The sequence below is a fragment of the Culex pipiens genome, chromosome 1, assembly GCF_016801865.2.
Source record: "Culex pipiens pallens isolate TS chromosome 1, TS_CPP_V2, whole genome shotgun sequence".
NCBI lineage: Eukaryota > Metazoa > Arthropoda > Insecta > Diptera > Culicidae > Culex > Culex pipiens.
Genome location: NC_068937.1, coordinates 97238033 through 97262815, shown reverse-complemented (window position 1 = coordinate 97262815; position 24783 = coordinate 97238033). Strand labels below are relative to the sequence as shown.

Sequence of the window (24783 nt, the reverse complement as noted above, 5' to 3'; positions counted from 1 at the left end):
TTGATTCTTGCTTGTTCGAGTGTCAGAAGTAGAATGATCGCTTGATTGATTGATGGTTGCTTCGATTGCTTGAATGGGTTGCTTCGTTAGTCCAGGGTGTGCAACAATTAGTTCAGAAGGGCAGTATATCCACACGTTTCACCCATCCTTCAGGCAAGCAATAATATGTTAGCATTTGTCGTTCCTACCTTATGAAAACAGGAATTCAATTTCGGACGCACTAGAAATCGGATTAATAACGTGACGTCTTTCTCAGGAAAGGGGAATAGGAGCAGTCAAGATTTCGATCTAATTCCGGAACTTGAAGGTTTTTGACAAATTCGTTTGAATGTTGTTGGTCTTCATCACCAAGCAAAGAGTTTAGGATGTGGTTCCAGCTGCGTTTGAACTTTCACCACGTTCTGGATCGATCGGGTTCAAACAGTAGACTCTTATGCCGGGGATCAAGGAAGCACGTATGTTGCTGTACCGGCTGATTTTGTTCCATTTTAATTCGCTTCGAAATATCCTGAGACTGGTTATTTTAAAGTTTCTCGATTGGCGATTGATCAGATTCCAGACGACAGACCGTACCATAGATGTAGTAACTGTTAAGTTTGCTTTTTAACCAACTCCTCAATCGCGATCCAAACTGCCTCGCATAGTTTCAATTTAGCTGCAGCAGATGATGTAAACAGCTCACGATTTGCAGTTGAGCAATTCTCTACCAAAACCGGAAATGGATTTTATTTGTATTTTTTGATTTGGCTCAAACTTTGTGGGGGCCTTCCCTGTGACCAAATAAGCTATTTTGTGTCATTGGTTCACCCATACAAGTCTCCATACAATTTTGGCTGCTGTCCATACAAAAATGGTATGTAAATATTCAAACAGCTGTAACTTTTTAGCGAATTTTCTGATCAATTTGGTGTCTTCGGCAAAGTTGTAGGTATTGTTGAGGACAACTGAGAAAAAAATAGGTACACGGAAAAAAAAATTTGCAGATTTTTTTATCAACTTTTTTTTCACTAAAACTCAATTTCCCAAAATACGTATTTTTTGATTTTCGAGATTTTTTGATATGTTTCAGGGGACTAAAATCCGCAACTTTTGAGCTATAGAGAAACATGGTCAAAAAATCTGCCGCCAAGTTATGATTTTTTGAAAAATAGTGATTTTTGGAAAAAAATCAAAATTTCATGCAAAAACAAATTTGAAGTTATTTTTTAATGCAAAATTGAATTTGCAATCGAAAACTACTCTACAATTTTTTTGATAAAGGGCTTCGTTTTCAAGATATAGCCACCGAAAGTTTGATTTTAGCAAAATATTTGCAGTTTTTCGATTTTTAAAAATAGTGACCATGAGCGACCATTTCTAAAAATATTTTTTTTGAAAAGTTCAGAAAATTTGCTATAAAATTGTCTAAGAGACATTGAAGATTGGACCTCGGGTTGCTGAGATACAGCCGCTTTAAGAAAAAGAAACACGAAAATTGAAGTTTTCTAAGTCTCACCAAAACAACCCACCATTTTCTAATGTCGATATCTCAGGAACTAATGGTCCGATTTTCAATGTTAATACATGAAACATTCGTGAAATTTTCCGATCTCTTCGAAAAAAATATTTTGAAAAAAAATAAATCAAGCTTAACATTTTAAATGGGCGTAATATTCAATGTTTTGCCCTTTTAAAATGTATGTCTTGATTCAATTTTTTTCAAAATATTTTTTTCGAAAAGATCGGAAAATTTCACGAATGTTTCATGTATTAACATTGAAAATCGGACCATTAGTTGCTGAGATATCGACATTAGAAAATGGTGGGTTGTTTTGGTGAGACTTAGAAAACTTCAATTTTCGTGTTTCTTTTTCTTAAAGCGGCTGTATCTCAGCAACCCGAGGTCCAATCTTCAATGTCTCTTAGACAATTTTATAGCAAATTTTCTGAACTTTTCAAAAAAAATATTTTTAGAAATGGTCGCTCATGGTCACTATTTTTAAAAATCGAAAAACTGCAAATATTTTGCTAAAATCAAACTTTCGGTGGCTATATCTTGAAAACGAAGCCCTTTATCAAAAAAATTGTAAAGAACTTTTCGATTGCAAATTCAATTTTGCATTAAAAAATAACGTCAAATTTGTTTTAGCATAAAATTTCGATTTTTTTTCCAAAAATCATTATTTTTCAAAAATTCATAACTTGGCGGCAGTTTTTTTGACCATGTTTCTCTATAGCTCAAAAGTTGCGGATTTTAGTCCCCTAAAACATATCAAAAAATCGCGAAAATCAAAAAATACGTATTTTGGGAAATTGAGTTTTAGTGAAAAAAAAGTTGATAAAAAAATCTGCAATTTTTTTTTCCGTGTACCTATTTTTTTCTCAATTGTCCTCAACAATACCTACAACTTTGCCGAAGACACCAAATTGATCAGAAAATTCACTAAAAAGTTACAGCTGTTTGAATATTTACATACCATTTTTGTATGGACAGCAGCCAAAATTGTATGGAGACTTGTATGGGTGAACCAATGACACAAAATAGCTTATTTGGTCATAGGGAAAGGGAAGGCCCCCACAAAGTTTGAGTCAAATCAAAAAATACAAAAAATAAAAATGGTCGAAATCGGCCGATTTCGTAGAGAGTTGCTCAGTTGTCGCCGTTATACCTGATCTTAGCTCAATAAATTGCTCAAGCATGACAAAATGCCGAATTCCACCTGGTAGGACAGCGTTGTAACAATTTTTGGTTCGGCAATCCAAGCACTATACTTTTTGCCTACAACGCGTTTGTTCTTATTGCAGAGTGTTTGAATGATTTCAAAACGGTCTCCTTATATTTCAAATGATTTTTCTTACTCGTCAAGTCCCCAATCTTTACAGAAGGACAATATCACATTTCGATTCGAAGTTATTCAACAATATTCTATTAGAATTTGAACATTGGCAAAATAGTATATCAATCGAACATTGTTTCAAATTGCATGCAAAATGAGCGCTTCCGTAACACCGGCAGGAAAGTTAAGTGTCGCCTGAAAAGCATTAAATTGGTCACCGCAAAAGCGTTTCCCGAACACGGATGTGAACTTCAAGTACCTAAAGTGCATGGTATTTTGAAGGAATTTCAGCGTTAACCAAATCAAAAGTTGAAATTAAAATACCTCTATTATTTCCAGTTTATTTTAATGACCTTGTACAACGATCAACGTATGAGTTGGTAGAGTTTTTTTTTTTACACTCAAATAATTACTAACAATGGGCATAGGGGAAATATACCCTTTCTAATCAAACACCTATCTTCGTCATATGGAGAGTTTGATGCTCGATTAAAGCTCAAAAAATACTATTTAGGCTTTAAACTCACCAGCAACAGCACCGCCTCGAGTAAGCACGCAAATTTATTCCATTTACTGGCAAAAAAGATTAAATTTAATGCACTTTTGATCATAATTTATTTTTTGGGAGCCCATCTCTCATCATTTTTTTGGCACACACATCCACCGCAAGATGAGAGCTTAACTGCTTAACGAAAGTCGCCATCAATATCTTTTCACTTGAGCTAACGTTTTCAAAGCGTCATTCCCGATGGGCAATTTGGCGGCCATGTTTGTTTTAGAAAAACATTCAAATCTTGATTCAGAATGTATCAAACAAAAAATTGTTTTCTTTGTATTGTTTGTAGAAGCATTTAACATAACGTGATTATTTTTTTCATTTCAATTTACTATTTCTGGACTCTTAATTCAGAACCATAATTGACAGTCATTTCCCTAAGAGTGAAGGACACCTTCTACGACTTTAAGATATGAAATTGCTTCGAACTAGCGGCAACATGTTCTTTTGAACATTAGTTAGTTACTCACTTGAAAAATAATCCCGAAACATGTAAATAATTGGCAAGCGCATAAAAAAAAAACGCGCCAACAATTTTGACGTTTGACTTTTGACGACCCCTTCCAATCGAAGGCTGAAGAAAACCGAGCGAGAAGCGAAGGCAAATAAAGAACAAAAGGGTGGCCACCAACACCACCAGCAGCGCCTGTTGGAGTGAGCCAGTGATGCCAGAAAACTTTATCTATAAATGCTACTTTTCGTGAGTGTTCGCTTAAAATTTCGGCACAATTGGCAGTACTAAGCAGACCCAAAATAGCGCTGGGAGAAAAAAGAACTAAGCTGAAAATAGAAAAATGGGCATGACCCAATGCTTTCTCGTCTGATTAGAATACATTTGGGAAATATTTGTTTTAATTGCTTATAAAAGGACTAAAATAACTTTTACTAAAAGTGAAAATAAACAGAAATTCACAAAAAAATGCTCCACTCGTTGGTGTACTTGCGGCAAATGGAAAGGAAAGTCCCTCTCTCTCCTGCTGCTGCTGGTCTGGCCGGTCCGACGTCTGAGACGTGAATGATGGTTCGGACACTAGCGCGCGTTCTTTTGTATGTTTTTTAGCCCTCTACTTTCCCTCCTTTACACGACCGACACCGGTCACGATTTTCCCCTCAAAATAGATACTCGACATTTCCGTCCGTGTTTGGGAAGCGCTTATTTTGCTAGTCTCTGCATTTTGAAAACATTTTAAAACATTGAGTTGGTTCAATAGTAAAACTATTTTGCAACATTGAAAATCTAACAGCTGAGTAATTTTCTAATCGAATGGAAACAAAATCGTGTCGATTAGATTTAAGGGAAGGAAGATATAAGCGTTTGAAATCTTACGGCCCAGGTTTTTTGGAACGGCACCCCAATATCTTCGAGTAAGAGGTAGTCCTACGTCAATACTTATAAAACTATTTATTTACTTTTCTGCCCGAAGCGCTTCGTCATTATGGTTGTTATGCCTGTAGCATTACCACTTTAGTTCAGGAATTTTTCTTTCGAGCAAATTATAAACTGTTGTTTCTACAAGATAACTAAATATATTTCAAAAGCAAAACAATCATTAGTGGGGATCTGCACTTTCTTGTATACTGGAATTCTAACATTAAACGTGAACGTACAATTTAAGGATTGGACGTGCCAATAAATTATAAAATATTGAATCTAGTTTAAAATTAAAATATATGTATGCTTATTATTAGTTCAACCAATTCACCAAAATATTATAAACCTTAACTTGTAAACAAAGGCCACATGATTTCCGGTGTCCCCGCCTTTGGAAGGATTTAATAATTGCACTTGTGGCGAATCTTCCCCTCAACACCCCTCGGAACACTTACTTGGTCTTCAGCACGTTCATGATGACCTCGTCGACGGTGTGATTGTTGAGCAGCGTCTTGATGTTGTCGTCGTCCATCGTCAGCGCGAACAGAATCTTGGTGTTTTCCCGCATCCGGGTGGTCACATCGCCGCCCATATCCTCCTCGTCTCGGGCCGGCTTGTGGCCACAGCGGACGATCACGTTGCTCAGGACGTCCTCGACGGGGGCCTTGGGCCATCCGAACTCCTCGAGCATTTCCTCGTCGATGAGGAGACAGAGCAGCTCGGAGATTTTCTGTTTTAGTGAAGCGTCGCTCAGGAAGATGGGGACGGAATCGTCTTGCTTTTCCTTTTTGATTTTGGTCTTGCGGATGTCGCCGCCGTCGGATTCGGCGTTCGGCTTGCGCTTCTTGCGCTCTTTCGGTTCCTTTGGCTCTTTGGCGACGACGAGGGTTCCCGCCGGCAGTTCCACCATGGCCGGGACGATCTTCTCCCTAACCGGAGGAGGAAGAGGAAGGACAAACTCGTTGGTTTTAATTCTTTTGGGCTTCTTCTCCGCAGGTTCCTTCTTCTTAGCCGGCTTCACCGCCACAACCTTCGGTTTGACCTGCTTGGTCGGCGACGGAACAATGTTGACCACCTCGAGCACTTTGGTCTTTCTACCTTCCTCGGTTTTGACTGTGGCTGCTCCGGGATCGCGTTCGTCGCTCGAGTTGATACGAACGATGTGAACCTCCTCCAGTGGGGTAATTTGGTACACCTCGCCGTCGATCTCGAGCACGTGCGGATCCTCTTCGACCTCGACCGGCGACGCCGAACCGTCGTCTGGAGTTATTTGTTCCGGTTTGGTGTCTTCAGCTTCTTCCTTCATGTAGTACTCGTCGCTGCAAGGAAAATTGAAAGTTAGTCGCGAAAGTTGGCGGTGCGAATCCTCCAACAATTGGCGCACTTTGCGTGCGCTACCCACCGATGCTTGCTTCTCATGTGCCGAGTCAGACAGTCCTTCCGCAAAAACTCTTTGTTGCAAATCGTACACTTTGCCGGCTCCTCGACGATGTGCACCTTAAGATGCGTGTTGAGCGCCGCCCGGGACACGAACCGCTTGCTGCACTCGGAGCATTCAAAGTCTGCAAATTGTTTTAAAATAGTCATAAGAATTCTAAACACATCCTAAAACACCCTCAAGCTCACTCTTAATATCGGCGTGCGTGTCCTGGTGGCGCTGCAGGTCCTCCTTGCGCACAAACTCCTTCCCGCAGGTGGGGCAGGGCAACATCTGCTCCTGCTTGTGCACGAACTTGACATGTTCGGTTAGGCGCGTTCGCCGGCTGAACGTTGCCCCGCACTGTTCGCAGTCGAAGCCGCCCTCGCCCGTGTGGTTGAACATGTGCGAGCGCAGCTGGGAAGCCTGGATGAAGCCCTTGTGGCAGATTGTGCACTCGTGGGGCTTTTCGCCTGTGGGTCAAGAGAGAGAGAGAGAGAGAGAGAGAGCGATAAGTTTTTCTTGCTTCGAGAAAAGTTCGATCGCAATGTTTGTGATTAATCGACATTTTTTCGTGACAGTTGACTGAGCTCGTTTTTCGTGTTCGCTTCGTCCGTCTGACTGTGATATCCTATTCACTCCACCTCTTTCAATCGCGTAGAGCTCTTTCGTTTGAATTCTACCAAAATTTCAATCACTTGGCACATGACTGCAATCAAATGATTGCTGTCACCACACTTGCCCGCGCAAGCAAGAAAGAGATAGACTGTTAGAGAAGCTGTTAGAGTGTTGAGCGCGGCATTCTTTCATGGCAACTTCGAGTGTATCATCAACCGACGGTCGCATCGAAGTGATCGAGCTGACTCCCGAGCTCTATCGAATATCAGCAATTTCTGTCAGTGATCGATGCTTTTTGAAGCCCTGATCCCATCTAATAAATTCCATTCTAAGAAAAATTTTCGCACTGAAAATATTGTTGTTATACAATTCGATACTTTTCCCATATTTTAAGACTTAAGGAAAGTAATTCAAATATATTTAGATTGAACTTTCTTTTTAGCATGAACTAAATTTATTATATTAATCAACCTGATGGAAGAAACTCAATAGATAACTCCAGCTTTATCTTTATGAAGCAAATCTAGAGTATATTTTTAAAAGGTCCTATAAACATATGAAACACAATAGCTTATAGGACCTTTCCTAAAAAACTCTAGAAATGTTCTTTTACGTAAAATAATTGAACATTTTTAATGGAAAGCAAATTGAACTGACAACGCTTAACAATTTTGAATCAATTATATTTTAGAGTTTTGTTTTTCCAAATTGTATCTTTTCCTAATAAAAAAGATTAGAATACAGGGAAAACTATGAAATTTAAAATAAGAGATAATTTTATCATCAAATAATCATTTTAATGTTTTTTTTTGTTCGAATGATCCTTGGACCAGTTGGGATCTTCCTGAAAAAAACAAAACTTTGCTTGCCTTTATTTGTTTTTAGTGTTGGTTTGAAAATGTTAAGTTATTTTTGATACGATTTTATTTTAAAAAAATACTTTGAAACGGATCTCTTTTTTTGTGGCGTTTTATTTATTTTACATTAGATTCAATTGTGATGAACTTTGTTGAACATTTGCTTAACAATTGAAGTATAAAGTACACCAGCTATTTACATCTCTGAGTGAAATTAACAATTTACAGCGGGCAATCTTAAGCAGGTATTAGACTATGACAAACAACAAAGCAAACTCGCACTTTTTCGTGTTTGACATTTTGCGTCAAACTCGGCAGGTAAAAAAAAACAAACTGTCAAAAATGTGAGCTTTTTTGTTTGCTTGCCGTAGTCTAATACCTCCTTTAGTGGCAAACTCGCAAACAAAGCCAAATGTGTGCAGGTTGACGTTTCTGCAATCAAATGCAAGCAAACAAACAAATGCAGTCAAACTGTCAAAAAGTGCGAGTTTGTTTGTCATAGTCTAAAACCTGCTTTACCTGTTTCACTCGTAAGATTTTTAAAATATTTAATGTAGTTCTTACCGTTTTTTGGTGTGTTGATGCTTATTTTTTTAGCTTTTGATGATAGTTTGTAAAAAAATAAGTACTATCGCGATTTTAAATAAATCATCCATGTTCAGAGCATATAATTTTGAGCCATAATTTAATTAAACTCATAGTTCAAGGAACAGATGGGAAGAGTGCTCAAATTTGGCGCAGAATTGATGAATTGTATTTAATGTTGAAAACTTTCTGGAAGTTTTTCTAGTATTAAGGGCACTTTGAGCATCTTGTCAAGCTTCAGTTTGGGTTTTGAACATTAAAATTGTTTATTTTGAATTTGTACTCATAAATAATATTTTTGTTGAATTTTTGAGACTGAGTTATTTGAGCTTGAATTGGGAAGTAAAACACACAAAAATGTTGGCTTTGTTACAGACATGACCAGCATGACAAAGAATGTTGTAAGATAATATACATGCTAAATGCAGCTTTAAAAAAAATCTTTAAACCAACATTTGAAAGAAAAACTCTCGAAATGTCAACTTCAACAACCAGAATCGAAAATTCAAACTTAATTTTCCCCATATCAAAACATCCTGTCACATGCAGTGTCTTGAATAAAGGCATGACTGGTACTGAGTTTTATTTTGTGCCTTAGTCCAGCAGTTACGTTGCAGACCCTTTCCCTAACTGGAACGTGAAAGTCAAGTCCAAACAATGCAACATTTTCGTAACTCGTAAGACTTTTTTCGTTTTTCTGGATTGAAACCGCATCAGAAATAGAGCTCTCAGGACAAAGTTCTTTGTCAAAATTCTTGAAACTTTTCCTTTCGATCTGAATGTTCGAGCCCCTGATTTCTTCTTGCAACTTACCAGTGTGAGTTTTGCGATGTCTGTTGAGCGTTTCCCGAGCCGCAAAGGTGGCCGAGCACTAGAATAAAAACCATTTTATGAATAAAGCTGAAATTGAACAGTTCTCGATTAAATTTTCAAAAAGCCCTATCTGCATAGGAAACCCATGAGGGATAGGTTGTTTTGAAAATTTAATCTAGAGTTCATGTTGCTTCATACCTGATCGCAACGATAGGGACGCTCGCCGGTGTGGCTTCTGCGGTGTTTCCTCAACGCCCCCGTTGACGGGAACGACTTCGTGCACAAATCACACGGAAACGGCTTCTCCCCGGTGTGAGTACGGATGTGAATGCTGACAAGATAAGTTAATTTAGTAAACATTTCTCTGAAACTGATTTCGGGTAACTAACTTCAGCAGCGACGACCCGTAGAACGACTTGGGACAGTACGGACACTGGTAGTCGCGCTTCCGGTTGGCCTGGCCCATGTGGAACCGCAAATGCTCCCTCAGATTGTCCAGCCGGGCGAACTCTTTGCCGCACACCTCGCACGGTTGCATATGTTTCGGGTTGTCGCCGCAGTTTGAATGGTTCAAGTGGCGCTCCAAGTGGTACTTCCGGGTAAAGTCCTTGCTGCAGCGCAAGCAGGAGAACGGCTTGCCCTCGCTATGGGTCAGCAGATGTTCGTTCAGGACCTTGGCCGACGAGCACTTGGAGTTGCACTGCGGACACGCGAACGTGTCGTCCTCGGCGTGAACCGACGCCAGATGGCGCTCCATGTACTCGTACGCCTTGAACGACTTTGGGCACAGCTTGCACCGGATATGGCCAGTGTGGGCGGTGGAAATGTCCTCGCCGCAGCAGTAGCACGGATTCTCCGGGTTCGGATCGCAGTACTTGAAGAACTCCTCGCCAGGCTTGGCCCGGGTCGCCGCTTTGCGCTCCAAATCCAGGACGTCCTCTTCGGGTGGACCGGATTGCGCGTCGCAGACATCCTTCTTGTGCCGAGCCAAGCCGTTGGCCGTGGCGAAGGCCTTCTGGCACACGGTGCACGTGAGGCCCGGCGTCATGTTGATGATCAACCGCCCGTCGTCGGTCTCCACCAGGTGGGGTTCGGAGTTTTGCTCGGCCATCGTTTCGCCCTCAAGCGCTCCGCCGTCTCCGTCGCCAGCTTGGGGGATGAACTCCATCTCGACGTCCTCCTCGCCATGTTTGGTCACGCTGAGGCGAAACTTTTCCGACTTCTTTTTGGACATTTTTTGGGGACGGATTGTCTGCAAGAGGAGACGAGAAATAAAACTGAAATTCTAACTTAAACCCTCTTCTAACCCAACAGAGATTAAGAGTTCTTTTCAACTATGCCTTCGGACCTAAACATGGAAATCTATATTAAATTATCAAAGGGTCCTATCTATATAGGAAACCCATGACTCATAGGCTGTTTTGAAAATTTACTAAGGAAACACAGAAAATGTGCTTCATCATCAGCTCACCGAGAGATTGCTATTGTTCCAGCAGGCACAAAAGCGGGTTAGTTTTGGGAGATTGGCCAGAGACTTAACTACTTCAGTTGAGTGTTTGCAATAGAATGAACTTTATTCTGGACTGTCGTCCCATTACACCTCCGACTCCCTACTATGATCAGATCTTTGCGTCTTTCATTACTCCTCCTCGACGTGATCCGGTAGTAGACCGATTTCTTCACGCAGCATCTTGATCCGCAGGTTCTGCAACGGCTTCGTAAGAATGTCTGCCAACATCTTCTCAGTCGGACAGTACTGCAGATCGATCATCTTCTTCTCCTTCAGGTCGCGAACGTAGGAGTATCGGGTTTCGATGTGCTTCGTCCGCTTCTCGACCTGTTGCCATCCACGAGCTTGATACAGCTTTGATTGTCCTCGTAGATCGGCACAGCTCGGTTGATCTTGATCCCGAACTCGCCCAGCAGCATCTATATCCAGATCAGCTCCTTGTATCCTTGAGTCAGCGCCACCAGTTCAGCTTTCGTTGATGACAGCGCTACGCAGCTCTGCTTGCGGGAGCCCCAGCTGACGAGTCCGCCGCCAAAACGTACCAGATAACCAGAGTTGGATTTCCGGTCTCGGTGGTCGCCTGCCCAGTCCGCATCGCACTCGCTTTGCCTCTTGCCAATCCAGCTGCGTCGGGCGACTCGACTTCTGAGCAAGAGTCGATGTGCTAACGGCAATGTCCGGTCGGGTGTGAACAGCTACGTACAGCAGACCTCCGATCAAGCACAGATAATCGGTGTTGTTGGGTAGCTGACCGTCCCGAACTACTTAAGTTGAATATTTGCAATAGAATGAGCTTTATTTTGGACTGTCGTCCCATTACACATCCGACTCCCCCCTATACTTAGTCTACTATGATCAGATCTTCGTCGTCTTCCATTAGTTAGCATCTCTCCAGCAAGATCGAAATTCGCCATGTGGATTTCATCACAGTTCGCACATTTGACTTTCCCCCTGGTACTTCCGTGCAACGTTGCCAGATTATTTTGTGGGAAATCTGTATTTTCTTGAAAATAAATCTGTATTTTATCTGTATCTTGTCGAATTCGAAGCCATAGAAGACATTTTAAAAATTTTAACAGCAGATTTAAGCTTTTTAATCATATAAAGCATAAATTAATTACTAAATTGTTGAAACTTTCAAATATAACCATCTGAAAAAAATCTGTATATACAGATTTTTGGAATTTTTGGGATTGAAAAATCTGTAAAATACAGATTTATCTGTATATCTGGCATGGCTGCTTCCGTGGAAGTCTGCATCTTTCGGGGAAGTTAGAGAACCTGGAGTTTATTAGAGAATGGACATCTCAAACCAAAAGTACCAATTGAGTTATCTACGTGCGCATGTATTGCGTGTACGTACACGAAAAAATTGAGGTTAAATTTTGTACCCGCCAGCAAAACAAATGGTGTGCTAGTGTGCGTGAAATCGGCCTTAGATAACTCTATAGAGTTATCTAAGCCTGCTTTCACGCACACTAGCTTACCATTTGTTTTTGCTGGCCGGTACAAATTTTAACCTAAAAACCCTTCGTGTACAAACACGCAATACATGCGCACGTAGATAACTCTATTGAAGCACGAGTACTGTCAAACGGAGGTCTGTTCTCTATACCCTTACCAAAAATCATGATTTTTTGAGTTCCAAATCCCACTTTTTATACGAATTTTTCAGTTCAACCCATATAACCATTTTTATGGTTGTAGTACCTGAACTCAAAAAATCGTATGAAAAGTGAGATTTGGAACTCAAAAAATCATGATTTTTGGTAAGGGTGTAATAAACTCCAGGTTCGTTCTCTAGGGGAAGTGGGTCTCACCGCACTTGACACTCCGGGGTGGGACATTGCTGTTCTGGAGCCATGGCCGAATTGTTGACAGCGATGCCATTGGGCTGCGTCGTAAAGTTTTTCATTTAGCATCGTTACAAAGAATCCGTCCAGTGCTTTAATTTTGACAGAACCACGATCGAAGTACAGGAGGCACAAAGTTGGTACTTGTCACCATTGTCGATCCGGAAACCGGACGGCTACGATATCTCTGGAAGACGATCTTCACTGGGACTTTCTCTGCATCGTCAAATGTAAAGAATTTGAAGTTTCTGACCACGGAAACTCTTCCTGATTGTGGAGACATTTATTAAATCTCTTTTAATTACGTGGTTCTTCGTCATTCGGGTTATGTCTACGGCATAAGTACCTTATTTCAGTCCCACATTGCCTTACACTCAGAAAAAAGTACTGGCAAAATCCATAAGAACGTCTTATGACCTTTCGACATCAGGATTTTATTCGAATGTCATAAGATTTTCTTATGGCTGGGAGGGGAAATTCGACAAAGCCATCAATTAAGATTTCCATTGAGTTATCTTATGACTTTCATAGATGGAAATATGTACAGAATATATGGCAATGCTCATGGAGATCATATTAACATACATTGTTTTTTATACCCATTTTCTCTTATTTTTAATTGAATGAAAACAAAAGTTTATTTAAATTTTAAACGTGTATATTTTTGAATAATCGTAATATAACCAAAACTTTATCTCATTTTTGCTTTGAGGAGATGCTCGTCGTCCCGTTGGTTTCCGCTGCCTTCGGTTTAATCGACTTTTGCTGGTGATTCGGCATGTTCTGTCGGATGGCCAACACCTTCGGCATGACCGCGTCAATCAAACTTAAACCCCTTCGACCGCTGCTCGGAACTGTCCTCACCGATGCTATTCTCCGGATCTTTCTGGAGGATGCTGATGAGGGCCGCCGGCGGAACCAACAGCCATTGATGTTACCTAAAATACTAAAACAAAATATTCAACTTCGACCCAAAACCCACGAAACACCCGCCACAGAACTTACCTGTGTCTTGGAGGTCGCGGTAAAACTTATAGCTGCGGCGGCAGCTTTGTGAAGTAGTTACCGGAACGAACTACGGGGAGATTAGGAGTAGCGAGCGTTTAAAATTGTCTGCTCGATCCGTCCTTTCGCCATCTTGAAATGTCAAAAAATTTCACACTAGCATCATACGCGAAAACCATTGAAAAATTACAGATGAATTCCATAAGAATTTCTTATGAAGTCCATAGTCTATCAACAGTGACCCAAATACATAAGTAAAGTTTAGTTATAACCATATGAATTTATAGTGACGGTCATAAGATTGTCTATGAAAATCGCGAGAGCCTAGTGGATACTCAAATCAGGCAGCACATAAGATGTAGACTTATGAAAATCTTACATTCTTTTTCCTCAGTGTACTATTTTACGCCTAAAGTGCAATCCCTCTAGGCTTATCCTCCCTCAACAACAGAATGCAATAAAAATTCTGACCATCAGAAAAGAAAGCCAAAAAAAACGCCACACCCCCGGAGCGCCACAACCCGCATTGCGTTCAGCGTGAAATCTAAACGCCGTAGTAGGCCAGCACCACGACGGCACACGGCTCCCCACTTTTTGAAGCAGCAAAAATGGCGATTTCCAACTCAGCCGAGGCCTCCTCTGATCTACTTGTTGCGTCGTCGCTTTGGGATGGGGTTTCGAAAATAAATGGGACGAAAATGTAAACAAAGCGCCTTTTTCGACTTACTTGCGGCTGAAAATGATAATTTGAAGATAACTAAACACTTTAAACACTAGTTTAGGACATTTGACGCCCAAAATAACCGAAGCAACTAAATTTTAAACTAGAAATTAAAATAAAACTTGACTCACGGGGGATAATGAGGAAAAGAAACTAATCAGCGAGCGCAACGCGTTCCGTCACTGCGACCGTGGGGACCGCAGTGTGAGTGCGAGCGAGATGGAACTACGGACTTCACTGCTTGTTGCCGCGTGGCAGGCGTTTTGTTTGATGTTTCACGATGACAGCTTTTCCGCGAGCAGTGATGCCAAGTTGAGAGATGTTTGTTTGTAGCGGAAAGTTTTGACAAGAGTTTTGACGTAGGACTACGTGATAGAAAACTAATTGGGTCCTAAAATGAAGCTTAGATTGCTGATATTATTGTTTACAGCGATAAAGCTTATTTTTCTGAGTACAATAGACAAATCCAGCGAAAGCTCAACGCTGCTTTTTGGTGGTGAGAGATTTGACAGCTCCCATACTAAATGTCTCGATTTTCATACTTTTTGTTAATTATCTTTTAAAATAAAATACTTAACATATGAAAACTATATATTTTTGGTGCCCAAAATGTCTGCTGAATCGAATGGTGTACTTATCTCGATTGCAAATTTTTTGAGCGGCTTTCATTTTAATAATATTCTAGACACATTTTGTGCACCTAATCAATCAATACTTTTATCATAAATAATCATTTTATTGCTTAAAATTGAGCTTTCCTGAGCTCCCATATTCAAATACATGGAAGCTGTCATTTCTAACACCATTGGCCACCTAGCGGCCATTTCAAACTGGATTCATCTATGACCCTTTGTACGACCACAAAGAGTTTAAAATGGATTTTTAAATCAATTTTGAAAAATTAACCTCGCGGTCCTTCTTGACAAAAAGCTCCTACTTGACAGCTCGTTCCAAGGGGACCATAGTTGATCCATCGAAAAAATGTTGTCCTGTCAAAAAAAAAATTTGCATTAAAATGAAAAAAAGTGATCAGAAATGGTTTTTAATCGTGTTTTTTACCGTTGTACATAAAAATTGACATAGGGCTTTAGTACCCAATTAAAATTTATTTTAGCCAAAGTTTTTTTTTTACATTTCTGGAGTTTTTTGAAAAGGTCCAATCAACCAAATTTTCAGTTTTTGCTTTTTGGGTGTTTTTTTAATACTGACTCAAGGCGGTTTCAAAAACACCCAAAATGCAAAAACTGGAAATTTGGTTTATTGGACCTTTAAACAAAACTACACACTCAAAATCGTGGATCGGTTCGGATGCCGACGGATTTTCCGACGACGTAATTCCGGGTTGGTACGAAATTGGGTACTAAAGCCCTATGTCAATTTTTATTTACAACGGTAAAAAAACGCGATTAAAAACCATTTCTGATCACTTTTTTTCATTTTAATGCAAAAAAAAATATTGACAAGACAACATTTTTTCGATGGATCAACTATGGTCCCCTTGGAACGAGCTGTCAAGTAGGAGCTTTTCTGTCAAGAAGGACCGCGAGGATAATTTTTCAAAATTGATTTAAAAATCCATTTTAAACTCTTTGTGGTCGTACAAAGGGTCAATGTACTCAGAAAAATAAGCTTTATCGCTGTAAACAATAATATCATCAATCTAAGCTTCATTTTAGGACCCAATTCTATGGTAATATATAGACATTTAGTTGAATTAAAAGTTTGAAAAATTAAGTTTAGAAAAGTTTTATATAGAATTTCTGTAATTTCTGTAATTCTGTAATTTCGGAATACATTCGTCCGGCTTCAGCTGAAGATTCATGCTGTCCCATGTTGCATGTTCGAGTGTAGACCTACGGAAAACCTTGCCGCGAGGAGAGGTGAGTGAGAAGTACACGAACCACCTACGACATAATTCCTCGGGCGGCCCAGGTCAACTCGAAGTTACCCCAGGCACCCCCAGTGCAGGACACATTGGGGGTAGAAAGTGGATAGAATTTTCAGTGAATACAATAGTTATGACAATATAGGTTCATATAATCCTTATTCCTTGATCTTACCTTTTGACATTATCAAACCTAGCAATATTACTATTGCATCTTACCATTTCCTTTTGATAGTGTCAACCTCAAACCTTCATCCATTGTACAATTAACGCAGAATTTCCACTATATCCTTCATGCGGAATCGTCGTCTACTTTCTTCACCTTGTTATCACTTAACCACGACGCGATATTGTTCTCACATTTTATTGAGCTTCAACGATTGTTATTCACGCACTTATAAAAATACTTGTTCTGTTTTGTTGCTTTGTCTACTTTAATTTTGGACATGATTATCTTTTCACTGTGAAATACACACTGTTGGCTGATACAATGACTTTTTCGGTCATCGTATGCTCGCAAGGTACAGTCATCCCACATATTCTGAACAGTTTACAGATCGGCCAATGTTCAACAAATCATAGAAAATCGATAATTGAACATAATGATTTGCTTTTACCTCCATGTGAAAGCTTTTCTTGCGATCTTTCAAATGCTGTATCGGACAACTGCAAATTTTAACTTTTATATCAATTTTTTTAAGAAATACTTTGACCCTTGAAATCCACAAATTCGGAACACTTTTTTCTTACGATGTAAACAAACTTTTTTTTCTCCCCACGAGTAAATATTTTTTACAAAACAATGACTTCACACTCGGAAACCAATAAAACTGAAACTTAGTGATGTTTTATCAATGGTCTGATAACTTTTTTTGTGAAAATATCAGTTAAATTCAGGTGTTCCACAATTGTGGGTGGCACAATAACATCCCACAGTCATGGAACAGGCAATTTGGAGGCAGTGTTTTGCTGCTCTGCATAAAATAGTCTTGAAGTGAAGTTTTTTGTTCAAAAAGTACTACTTTTACTAGTGGAATAGCAAGAAAATGTTCAAATAAAGGTCCTAAAAATAGTATGGTCGAGAGAAAAGCTGCATTTGGCATGCTACTGACAAATTATCACAAAAGTGTTCCGAATTTGTGGGTGTTCCGAACATGTGGGATGACTGTACATGAAAAAGAAAAAGAGAAAAAATGGGATAAGTACAATGTAAAATAAAATCGAACATTGAATAACAGACTAACACAGAAAGAAAGAATAAAGAAACCTTATTTATTGCAACTAGACAGAACTACCAACATATAACGAGAAGTTTACTAGAAAACAACTGAAGTTGTGAAATATGGGACGAGACAAACAAACTTGAATAGTTAACATATACATATATTAAAATAGATTGAACGTACCTTTAATCATATTAATAACAGTTATGCCCAAATTTCTTACCAATTTTTTTCAGCAGTTACATTTCTACAATGATGTATTGCGATTCCAAGTTAGAATAATTGAGTAGTTAAAGTTTATGGGGTAAGAGACAAGTTATAGCAATAGCAAAATAAATAGATGGATAGATTTTACTAAATTTTATCTTAAAAGAACAGGAAAAATCGAGCTTGTTTTTGAAAATAGCCAATGCACCAAGAGCAAACATACAGCATGTCACGTTCACACCGTATGGAGTAAATGTGATAAACTATATGTCCACATTCAAGACATCACCTTTTTCAAAATACAGGAAATGATAAAAGGTAGACCCCATTCTGTATAGTGGAAGATTTCTGCAACACCTTGGACTCGGACCAGATTTTTTGTCTGAAATAAGAGAGAAAGACAAATATTAAATTGTGGTATTATCACTAAATCCTATCATCCTTTCACCCCCAAGACATGGTCTATCCTTCGTGCCTTCGTGTCTTGGGTGATGGCGAATTCTACCTTCTTCAATGATCTTCGGACCACCTCCAACTAGAATTCACAACAGGACCTCCCTCGGCTCCAGTTTACAACATGACAGCGACGAGAACACAGCCGAATGGGAGTTGACAGTATCAAATGCATGCTATACCCTTTGCTTTGCTGGATACTTACTAATAGCAAAAGGCGAGAGTCCTGCGACTCTCAGCAATCATGAATACTGCCCATTTGCCACTAGAAAAGTTTTATATAGAATTTCCAGAGTTAAATAAACTTTTATACTAAGTAGCTAGTAAACTTTATATTCAATCCAAATTATTTTTCAATCAGTCAAGGATGCTTATTTGGAGTTGGGAGACTGGATTTATGGTGATTTGTCAACAAATAACTTTATTTATGTTAATTTTTCGAAAGGTGCACAAACTTTTTTTGTACCTTTTTTTGATTTTTGTAATAGTATTTGTTATATAACTTTTTATAGAAATCATCTTTTAATGAGCTTTTTGTAGCAAAATGTTTGGCATGAGTTTCGGAACAAAACGTAGTACTAGGTTCCTGTCAAACTTTATTTTTTTACATGTTTCTTCACAAAATGTGCATAGTGCCCAAGGGGTGTAAATACTTTTTTTACATACTGTAATTGGACTTTTACTACAGTAATTCTTATAACAAAAATTTAATTAATAATAAAAAAATATTTTTGTTTTCACTGTGCGCAGTTTGCGCGCGTTATCAATCTCAATCACCAAAGATGGCGGCCTTTAGCATCCCCCTGGTACAAACTTGCAGATTTTTGTCAGATGTCAGTCCTTTTTTGTTGTTGTTTTTGTTTGTTTACGATTCGCCCATCGCCTGAGGAAGAATTATTCTTTGTGAACAGCGGAATTAAATTTATTTATTCAACTGAAAATAAAATCTGAATCCATTTGCCAATTTTGCTACAGCAACAACAAATCATGGGCGATTTCAACTGGGACGACCACAACCGGCAACAGGTTCTGCAGGGCCGCCAAATCCTGGAGCGAACATCGGCCAGTTTGGCCCGCTCGAACCAGATCGCAATCGAAACCGAACAGACTGGCCATGAAGTGAATGATTGCCCCCGCGTATTGAATCTCCAAATTGATTTAAACCCCCTTTATCGCCGTAGGTCATAAGCGAGCTGGAAGTCCAGCGGGAATCGCTGCTGCGGAGCCAGCGGAGGTTGGAAAGTGCCAACGACGGACTGTCCAAGTCGAGCTCGATTCTGAGGGCGATGCACCGGAACGTGCTGTACAATAAGATGATTCTGATAATGATTATTGTGATGGAGGTTATTATTCTGATTGGCATGATCTATCTCAAGTTTTTGCGCTAGTACGGAGGACGTTCGAGCAACGAGTTGGACGTGCAACCATTCCTGGAAATTTTTATTTTTCTTCGCTAACCAAAGTTATGATATCAATCTATAAATATATTGGTATATTCGGATTTTTTAACACATTTTGAATTGTTAGTTTTATTTTGATGGCATTTCAAATTTTTTTTTTCATAATTAAATTTAACAGCCTTATTAAAGTGTGCCAAAGTGCAAATTAAAAGTCTATCCTGCTCGCTCCGAATGTAACGTATATTGACGTGAGCAGGATAGAAACATTACATGATAGGGTGGGTACGTTTTTCAAAAAGTTCTCGGATCAAGTTTTAGTATGGTTCCCCTTGTAGGGCATGCCCATAGGGACTTTCATGCCAAATATCAGCTCATTTAGTTGTAAACTGGCTGCGGGCATCAGGGTTAAAGTTAACATGGGAATTACTATGGGAAATTGGAACTTTTTGTTCAAACGCTCCTACAGGTCTGGGAAAAACACGCGCCAACTTCTGGTATGGTCAGGCCCAGAGGCGCCGACTAGTCCAAAATGTTGGGGGGGGCACGGTTGTTTTCCGAAATCGATAGGTGAGAGTGGCGATTTGATGTTTATGTTTCTTGTATATCACGAATTTTACCAATTTGAATATTACTTTGTGATACGATTTTTTTTCATCCGGAATCCATTTTTTTTTTGGAAAAAGATAATTTATTAAAACGTGATTGAGAATGATAATTGGGGAAATTTTTTATATTTTTAGAAGGCGAATTCCTTCTAATTGGCATATTCTCACTTATTTTCCAGAAGAAACAGTCAATAATAAAAATAATCAGATATTTATAATTCAACAACACAAATATTCTACAAATGAAAACATAAGTAAAAAGCAAAAATTTAGAACTTTAGAAATTGGAAAATACACATTAAAAAAAAACAACAATTTTTCAAATCTGCAATTTAGAAAAAATAACAGTATACCAAACTCAATATTTAAATTTAAAAAAATCAATACAATAAAATTCAATGTTTAAAAAAATCGAAAATTTCAAAAAAATTAAAACATTTATTTTTTTGTTAAGAATTTAAGAATTTAAGGGTGCACAGCATCCAAGGAAGTTGTTGTTTTCTTATTCCAAAATTGACAAACTTATGGACCCAATCCTGCAACAATCTGATTGTAAAAATAAATTTTGTTGTAAATCGCTTAATAGACAGTACTTTAGGGGATGAATAAAAATATATAACGATTGTTTCCCTAGTTTCGAAAATACTAAAACTGCTCTGGTTGATGTGCACCGTTAAGAATATAAGAATTTAAGAATTTAAGAATTTAAGAATTTAAGAATTGAAGAATTGAAGAATTGAAGAATTGAAGAATTGAAGAATTGAAGAATTTAAGAATTTAAGAATTTAAGAATTTAAGAATTTAAGAATTTAAGAATTTAAGAATTTAAGAATTTAAGAATTTAAGAATTTAAGAATTTAAGAATTTAAGAATTTAAGAATTTAAGAATTTAAGAATTTAAGAATTTAAGAATTTAAGAATTTAAGAATTTAAGAATTTAAGAATTTAAGAATTTAAGAATTTAAGAATTTCAGAATTTAAGAATTTAAGAATTTAAGAATTTAAGAATTTAAGAATTGAAGAATTTAAGAATTTAAGAATTTAAGAATTTAAGAATTTAAGAATTTAAGAATTTAAGAATTTAAGAATTTAAGAATTTAAGAATTTAAGAATTTAAGAATTTTAGAATTTAAGAATTTAAGAATTTAAGAATTTAAGAATTTAAGAATTTAAGAATTTAAGAATTTAAGAATTTAAGAATTTAAGAATTTAAGAATTTAAGAATTTAAGAATTTAAGAATTTAAGAATTTAAGAATTTAAGAATTTAAGAATTTAAGAATTTAAGAATTTAAGAATTTAAGAATTTAAGAATTTAAGAATTTAAGAATTTAAGAATTTAAGAATTTAAGAATACAGATACACAATAGGTGTTTACTAAAATAAAATAAAAAACATTATGACAATTTGATACGAACAAAAATTTGCAATTTTTTTTAAAATGAATTCAAGAAAAAAAATTACCTAAAATTACAAAAAAAAAATATCGAATTTATCAGCATTTTTTTTGTTTTTCAGTTCATTCTCGCTAAATCCTGATCTACAATGGCAAATCGCAGAATGTTGCGTCTGAAAACATGATGATTGTTTTGGCAAAAGTTTACGTAAGTTTGCTCTTGTACTGAGCTTGCTGGTTTTCCTACCTAGTTAGCATAAGAGAGCGCAGTAGTATAGATGAAACGTTGTCGATTTAGAAATAAATTGCATCTAAATCCAGAAAATTTTAAACGATTTTGATCAAAAAATTTCACCGATTTCGAATACAACAAATGTTTTTGAACTATTTTACAGATTCGCTTACAAGAATTCTATCCAATTCCAATTCAGTTTTAAATATTATTTTCAATTATTTCTGTGATTTTTGAAATAAAGAATATTTTTCTTCCAAAATTTTTGGGGGGGCACAATGTATGGGCTGCCCCCCCTGCCCAATTTTAAGGGGGGCAAAAAGTACCGTGCCCCCCCAGAGTCGGCGCCCCTGAGGCCTAAGGGGAATGGTCTGGAGAACACTTTTCCCGAAGAGAGCATATGGATTCGTTGTCCCTAGACCTGGCGCATCGGCAAACAATCCGATGTCTCCGGAATCAACGGTTTTCCCTCAAAAAGCATAAAATTTTTCTTAGCATGCTATGAAAGCTTGATGAACACTGCGACGCCATACGTCAGACAGCTTTCATCTATACTACTGCGCTCTCTTATGCTAACTAGGTAGGAAAACCAGCAAGCTCAGTACAAGAGCAAACTTACGTAAACTTTTGCCAAAACAATCATCATGTTTTCAGACGCAACATTCTGCGATTTGCCATTGTAGATCAGGATTTAGCGAGAATGAACTGAAACACAAAAAAAATGCTGATAAATTCGATATTTTTTTTTTGTAATTTTAGGTAATTTTTTTTCTTGAATTCATTTTAAAAAAAATTGCAAATTTTTGTTCGTATCAAATTGTCATAATGTTTTTTATTTTATTTTAGTAAACACCTATTGTGTATCTGTATTCTTAAATTCTTAAATTCTTAAATTCTTAAATTCTTAAATTCTTAAATTCTTAAATTCTAAAATTCTTAAATTCTTAAATTCTTAAATTCTTAAATTCTTAAATTCTTAAATTCTTAAATTCTTAAATTCTTAAATTCTTAAATTCTTAAATTCTTAAATTCTTAAATTCTTCAATTCTTAAATTCTTAAATTCTTAAATTCTTAAATTCTTAAATTCTGAAATTCTTAAATTCTTAAATTCTTAAATTCTTAAATTCTTAAATTCTTAAATTCTTAAATTCTTAAATTCTTAAATTCTTAAATTCTTAAATTCTTAAATTCTTAAATTCTTAAATTCTTAAATTCTTAAATTCTTAAATTCTTAAATTCTTAAATTCTTAAATTCTTAAATTCTTAAATTCTTAAATTCTTAAATTCTTAAATTCTTAAATTCTTAAATTCTTAAATTCTTAAATTCTTCAATTCTTCAATTCTTCAATTCTTCAATTCTTCAATTCTTCAATTCTTAAATTCTTAAATTCTTAAATTCTTAAATTCTTATATTCTTAACGGTGCACATCAACCAGAGCAGTTTTAGTATTTTCGAAACTAGGGAAACAATCGTTATATATTTTTATTCATCCCCTAAAGTACTGTCTATTAAGCGATTTACAACAAAATTTATTTTTACAATCAGATTGTTGCAGGATTGGGTCCATAAGTTTGTCAATTTTGGAATAAGAAAACAACAACTTCCTTGGATGCTGTGCACCCTTAAATTCTTAAATTCTTAACAAAAAAATAAATGTTTTAATTTTTTTGAAATTTTCGATTTTTTTAAACATTGAATTTTATTGTATTGATTTTTTTAAATTTAAATATTGAGTTTGGTATACTGTTATTTTTTCTAAATTGCAGATTTGAAAAATTGTTGTTTTTTTTAATGTGTATTTTCCAATTTCTAAAGTTCTAAATTTTTGCTTTTTACTTATGTTTTCATTTGTAGAATATTTGTGTTGTTGAATTATAAATATCTGATTATTTTTATTATTGACTGTTTCTTCTGGAAAATAAGTGAGAATATGCCAATTAGAAGGAATTCGCCTTCTAAAAATATAAAAAATTTCCCCAATTATCATTCTCAATCACGTTTTAATAAATTATCTTTTTCCAAAAAAAAAAATGGATTCCGGATGAAAAAAAATCGTATCACAAAGTAATATTCAAATTGGTAAAATTCGTGATATACAAGAAACATAAACATCAAATCGCCACTCTCACCTATCGATTTCGGAAAACAACCGTGCCCCCCCCAACATTTTGGACTAGTCGGCGCCTCTGGGCCTGACCATACCAGAAGTTGGCGCGTGTTTTTCCCAGACCTGTAGGAGCGTTTGAACAAAAAGTTCCAATTTCCCATAGTAATTCCCATGTTAACTTTAACCCTGATGCCCGCAGCCAGTTTACAACTAAATGAGCTGATATTTGGCATGAATGTCCCTATGGGCATGCCCTACAAGGGGAACCATACTAAAACTTGATCCGAGAACTGTTTGAAAAACGTACCCACCCTAGTATACATATATATCATGTAATGTTTCTATCCTGCTCACGTCAATATACGTTACATTCGGAGCGAGCAGGATAGACTTTTAATTTGCACTTTGGCACACTTTAATAAGGCTGTTAAATTTAATTATGAAAAAAAAAATTTGAAATGCCATCAAAATAAAACTAACAATTCAAAATGTGTTAAAAAATCCGAATATACCAATATATTTATAGATTGATATCATAACTTTGGTTAGCGAAGAAAAATAAAAATTTCCAGGAATGGTTGCACGTCCAACTCGTTGCTCGAACGTCCTCCGTACTAGCGCAAAAACTTGAGATAGATCATGCCAATCAGAATAATAACCTCCATCACAATAATCATTATCAGAATCATCTTATTGTACAGCACGTTCCGGTGCATCGCCCTCAGAATCGAGCTCGACTTGGACAGTCCGTCGTTGGCACTTTCCAACCTCCGCTGGCTCCGCAGCAGCGATTCCCGCTGGACTTCCAGCTCGCTTATGACCTACGGCGATAAAGGGGGTTTAAATCAATTTGGAGATTCAATACGCGGGGGCAATCATTCACTTCATGGCCAGTCTGTTCGGTTTCGATTGCGATCTGGTTCGAGCGGGCCAAACTGGCCGATGTTCGCTCCAGGATTTGGCGGCCCTGCAGAACCTGTTGCCGGTTGTGGTCGTCCCAGTTGAAATCGCCCATGATTTGTTGTTGCTGTAGCAAAATTGGCAAATGGATTCAGATTTTATTTTCAGTTGAATAAATAAATTTAATTCCGCTGTTCACAAAGAATAATTCTTCCTCAGGCGATGGGCGAATCGTAAACAAACAAAAACAAC

The 24783-nt window shown here is 37.3% G+C and overlaps 3 protein-coding genes across 4 annotated transcripts; 1 reads left to right on the top strand and 2 right to left on the bottom strand.

Annotated features, from left to right (window-relative positions):
• Positions 1-2766: 2766 nt before the first annotated feature.
• Positions 2767-14295, bottom strand: LOC120427255 (oocyte zinc finger protein XlCOF6). 2 transcript variants are annotated; one of them, XM_039592113.2, is made up of 7 exons: positions 14130-14295; positions 9424-10286; positions 9233-9365; positions 9035-9092; positions 6371-6634; positions 6147-6306; positions 2767-6063 (listed from the first exon to the last, which is right to left on the bottom strand). In XM_039592113.2, the coding sequence occupies exons 2-7, from the start codon at positions 10266-10268 to the stop codon at positions 5196-5198; spliced, it is 2328 nt and encodes a 775-aa protein (XP_039448047.1). In that variant the 5' UTR covers positions 10269-10286; positions 14130-14295; the 3' UTR covers positions 2767-5195. The 2 variants fall into 2 exon arrangements, with proteins under 2 accessions (XP_039448047.1, XP_039448048.1); XM_039592114.2 differs by having other exon boundaries at positions 14255-14273.
• Positions 14296-18740: 4445 nt separating this feature from the next.
• On the top strand, positions 18741-19404 carry LOC120427258 (vesicle transport through interaction with t-SNAREs homolog 1B-like). The gene is made up of 2 exons (XM_039592118.1): positions 18741-19010; positions 19073-19404. The coding sequence occupies exons 1-2, from the start codon at positions 18879-18881 to the stop codon at positions 19277-19279; spliced, it is 339 nt and encodes a 112-aa protein (XP_039448052.1). The 5' UTR covers positions 18741-18878; the 3' UTR covers positions 19280-19404.
• A 4716-nt stretch (positions 19405-24120) lies between these two features.
• LOC120427260 (vesicle transport through interaction with t-SNAREs homolog 1B-like) lies at positions 24121-24783 on the bottom strand. The gene is made up of 2 exons (XM_039592119.2): positions 24515-24783; positions 24121-24452 (listed from the first exon to the last, which is right to left on the bottom strand). The coding sequence occupies exons 1-2, from the start codon at positions 24644-24646 to the stop codon at positions 24246-24248; spliced, it is 339 nt and encodes a 112-aa protein (XP_039448053.1). The 5' UTR covers positions 24647-24783; the 3' UTR covers positions 24121-24245.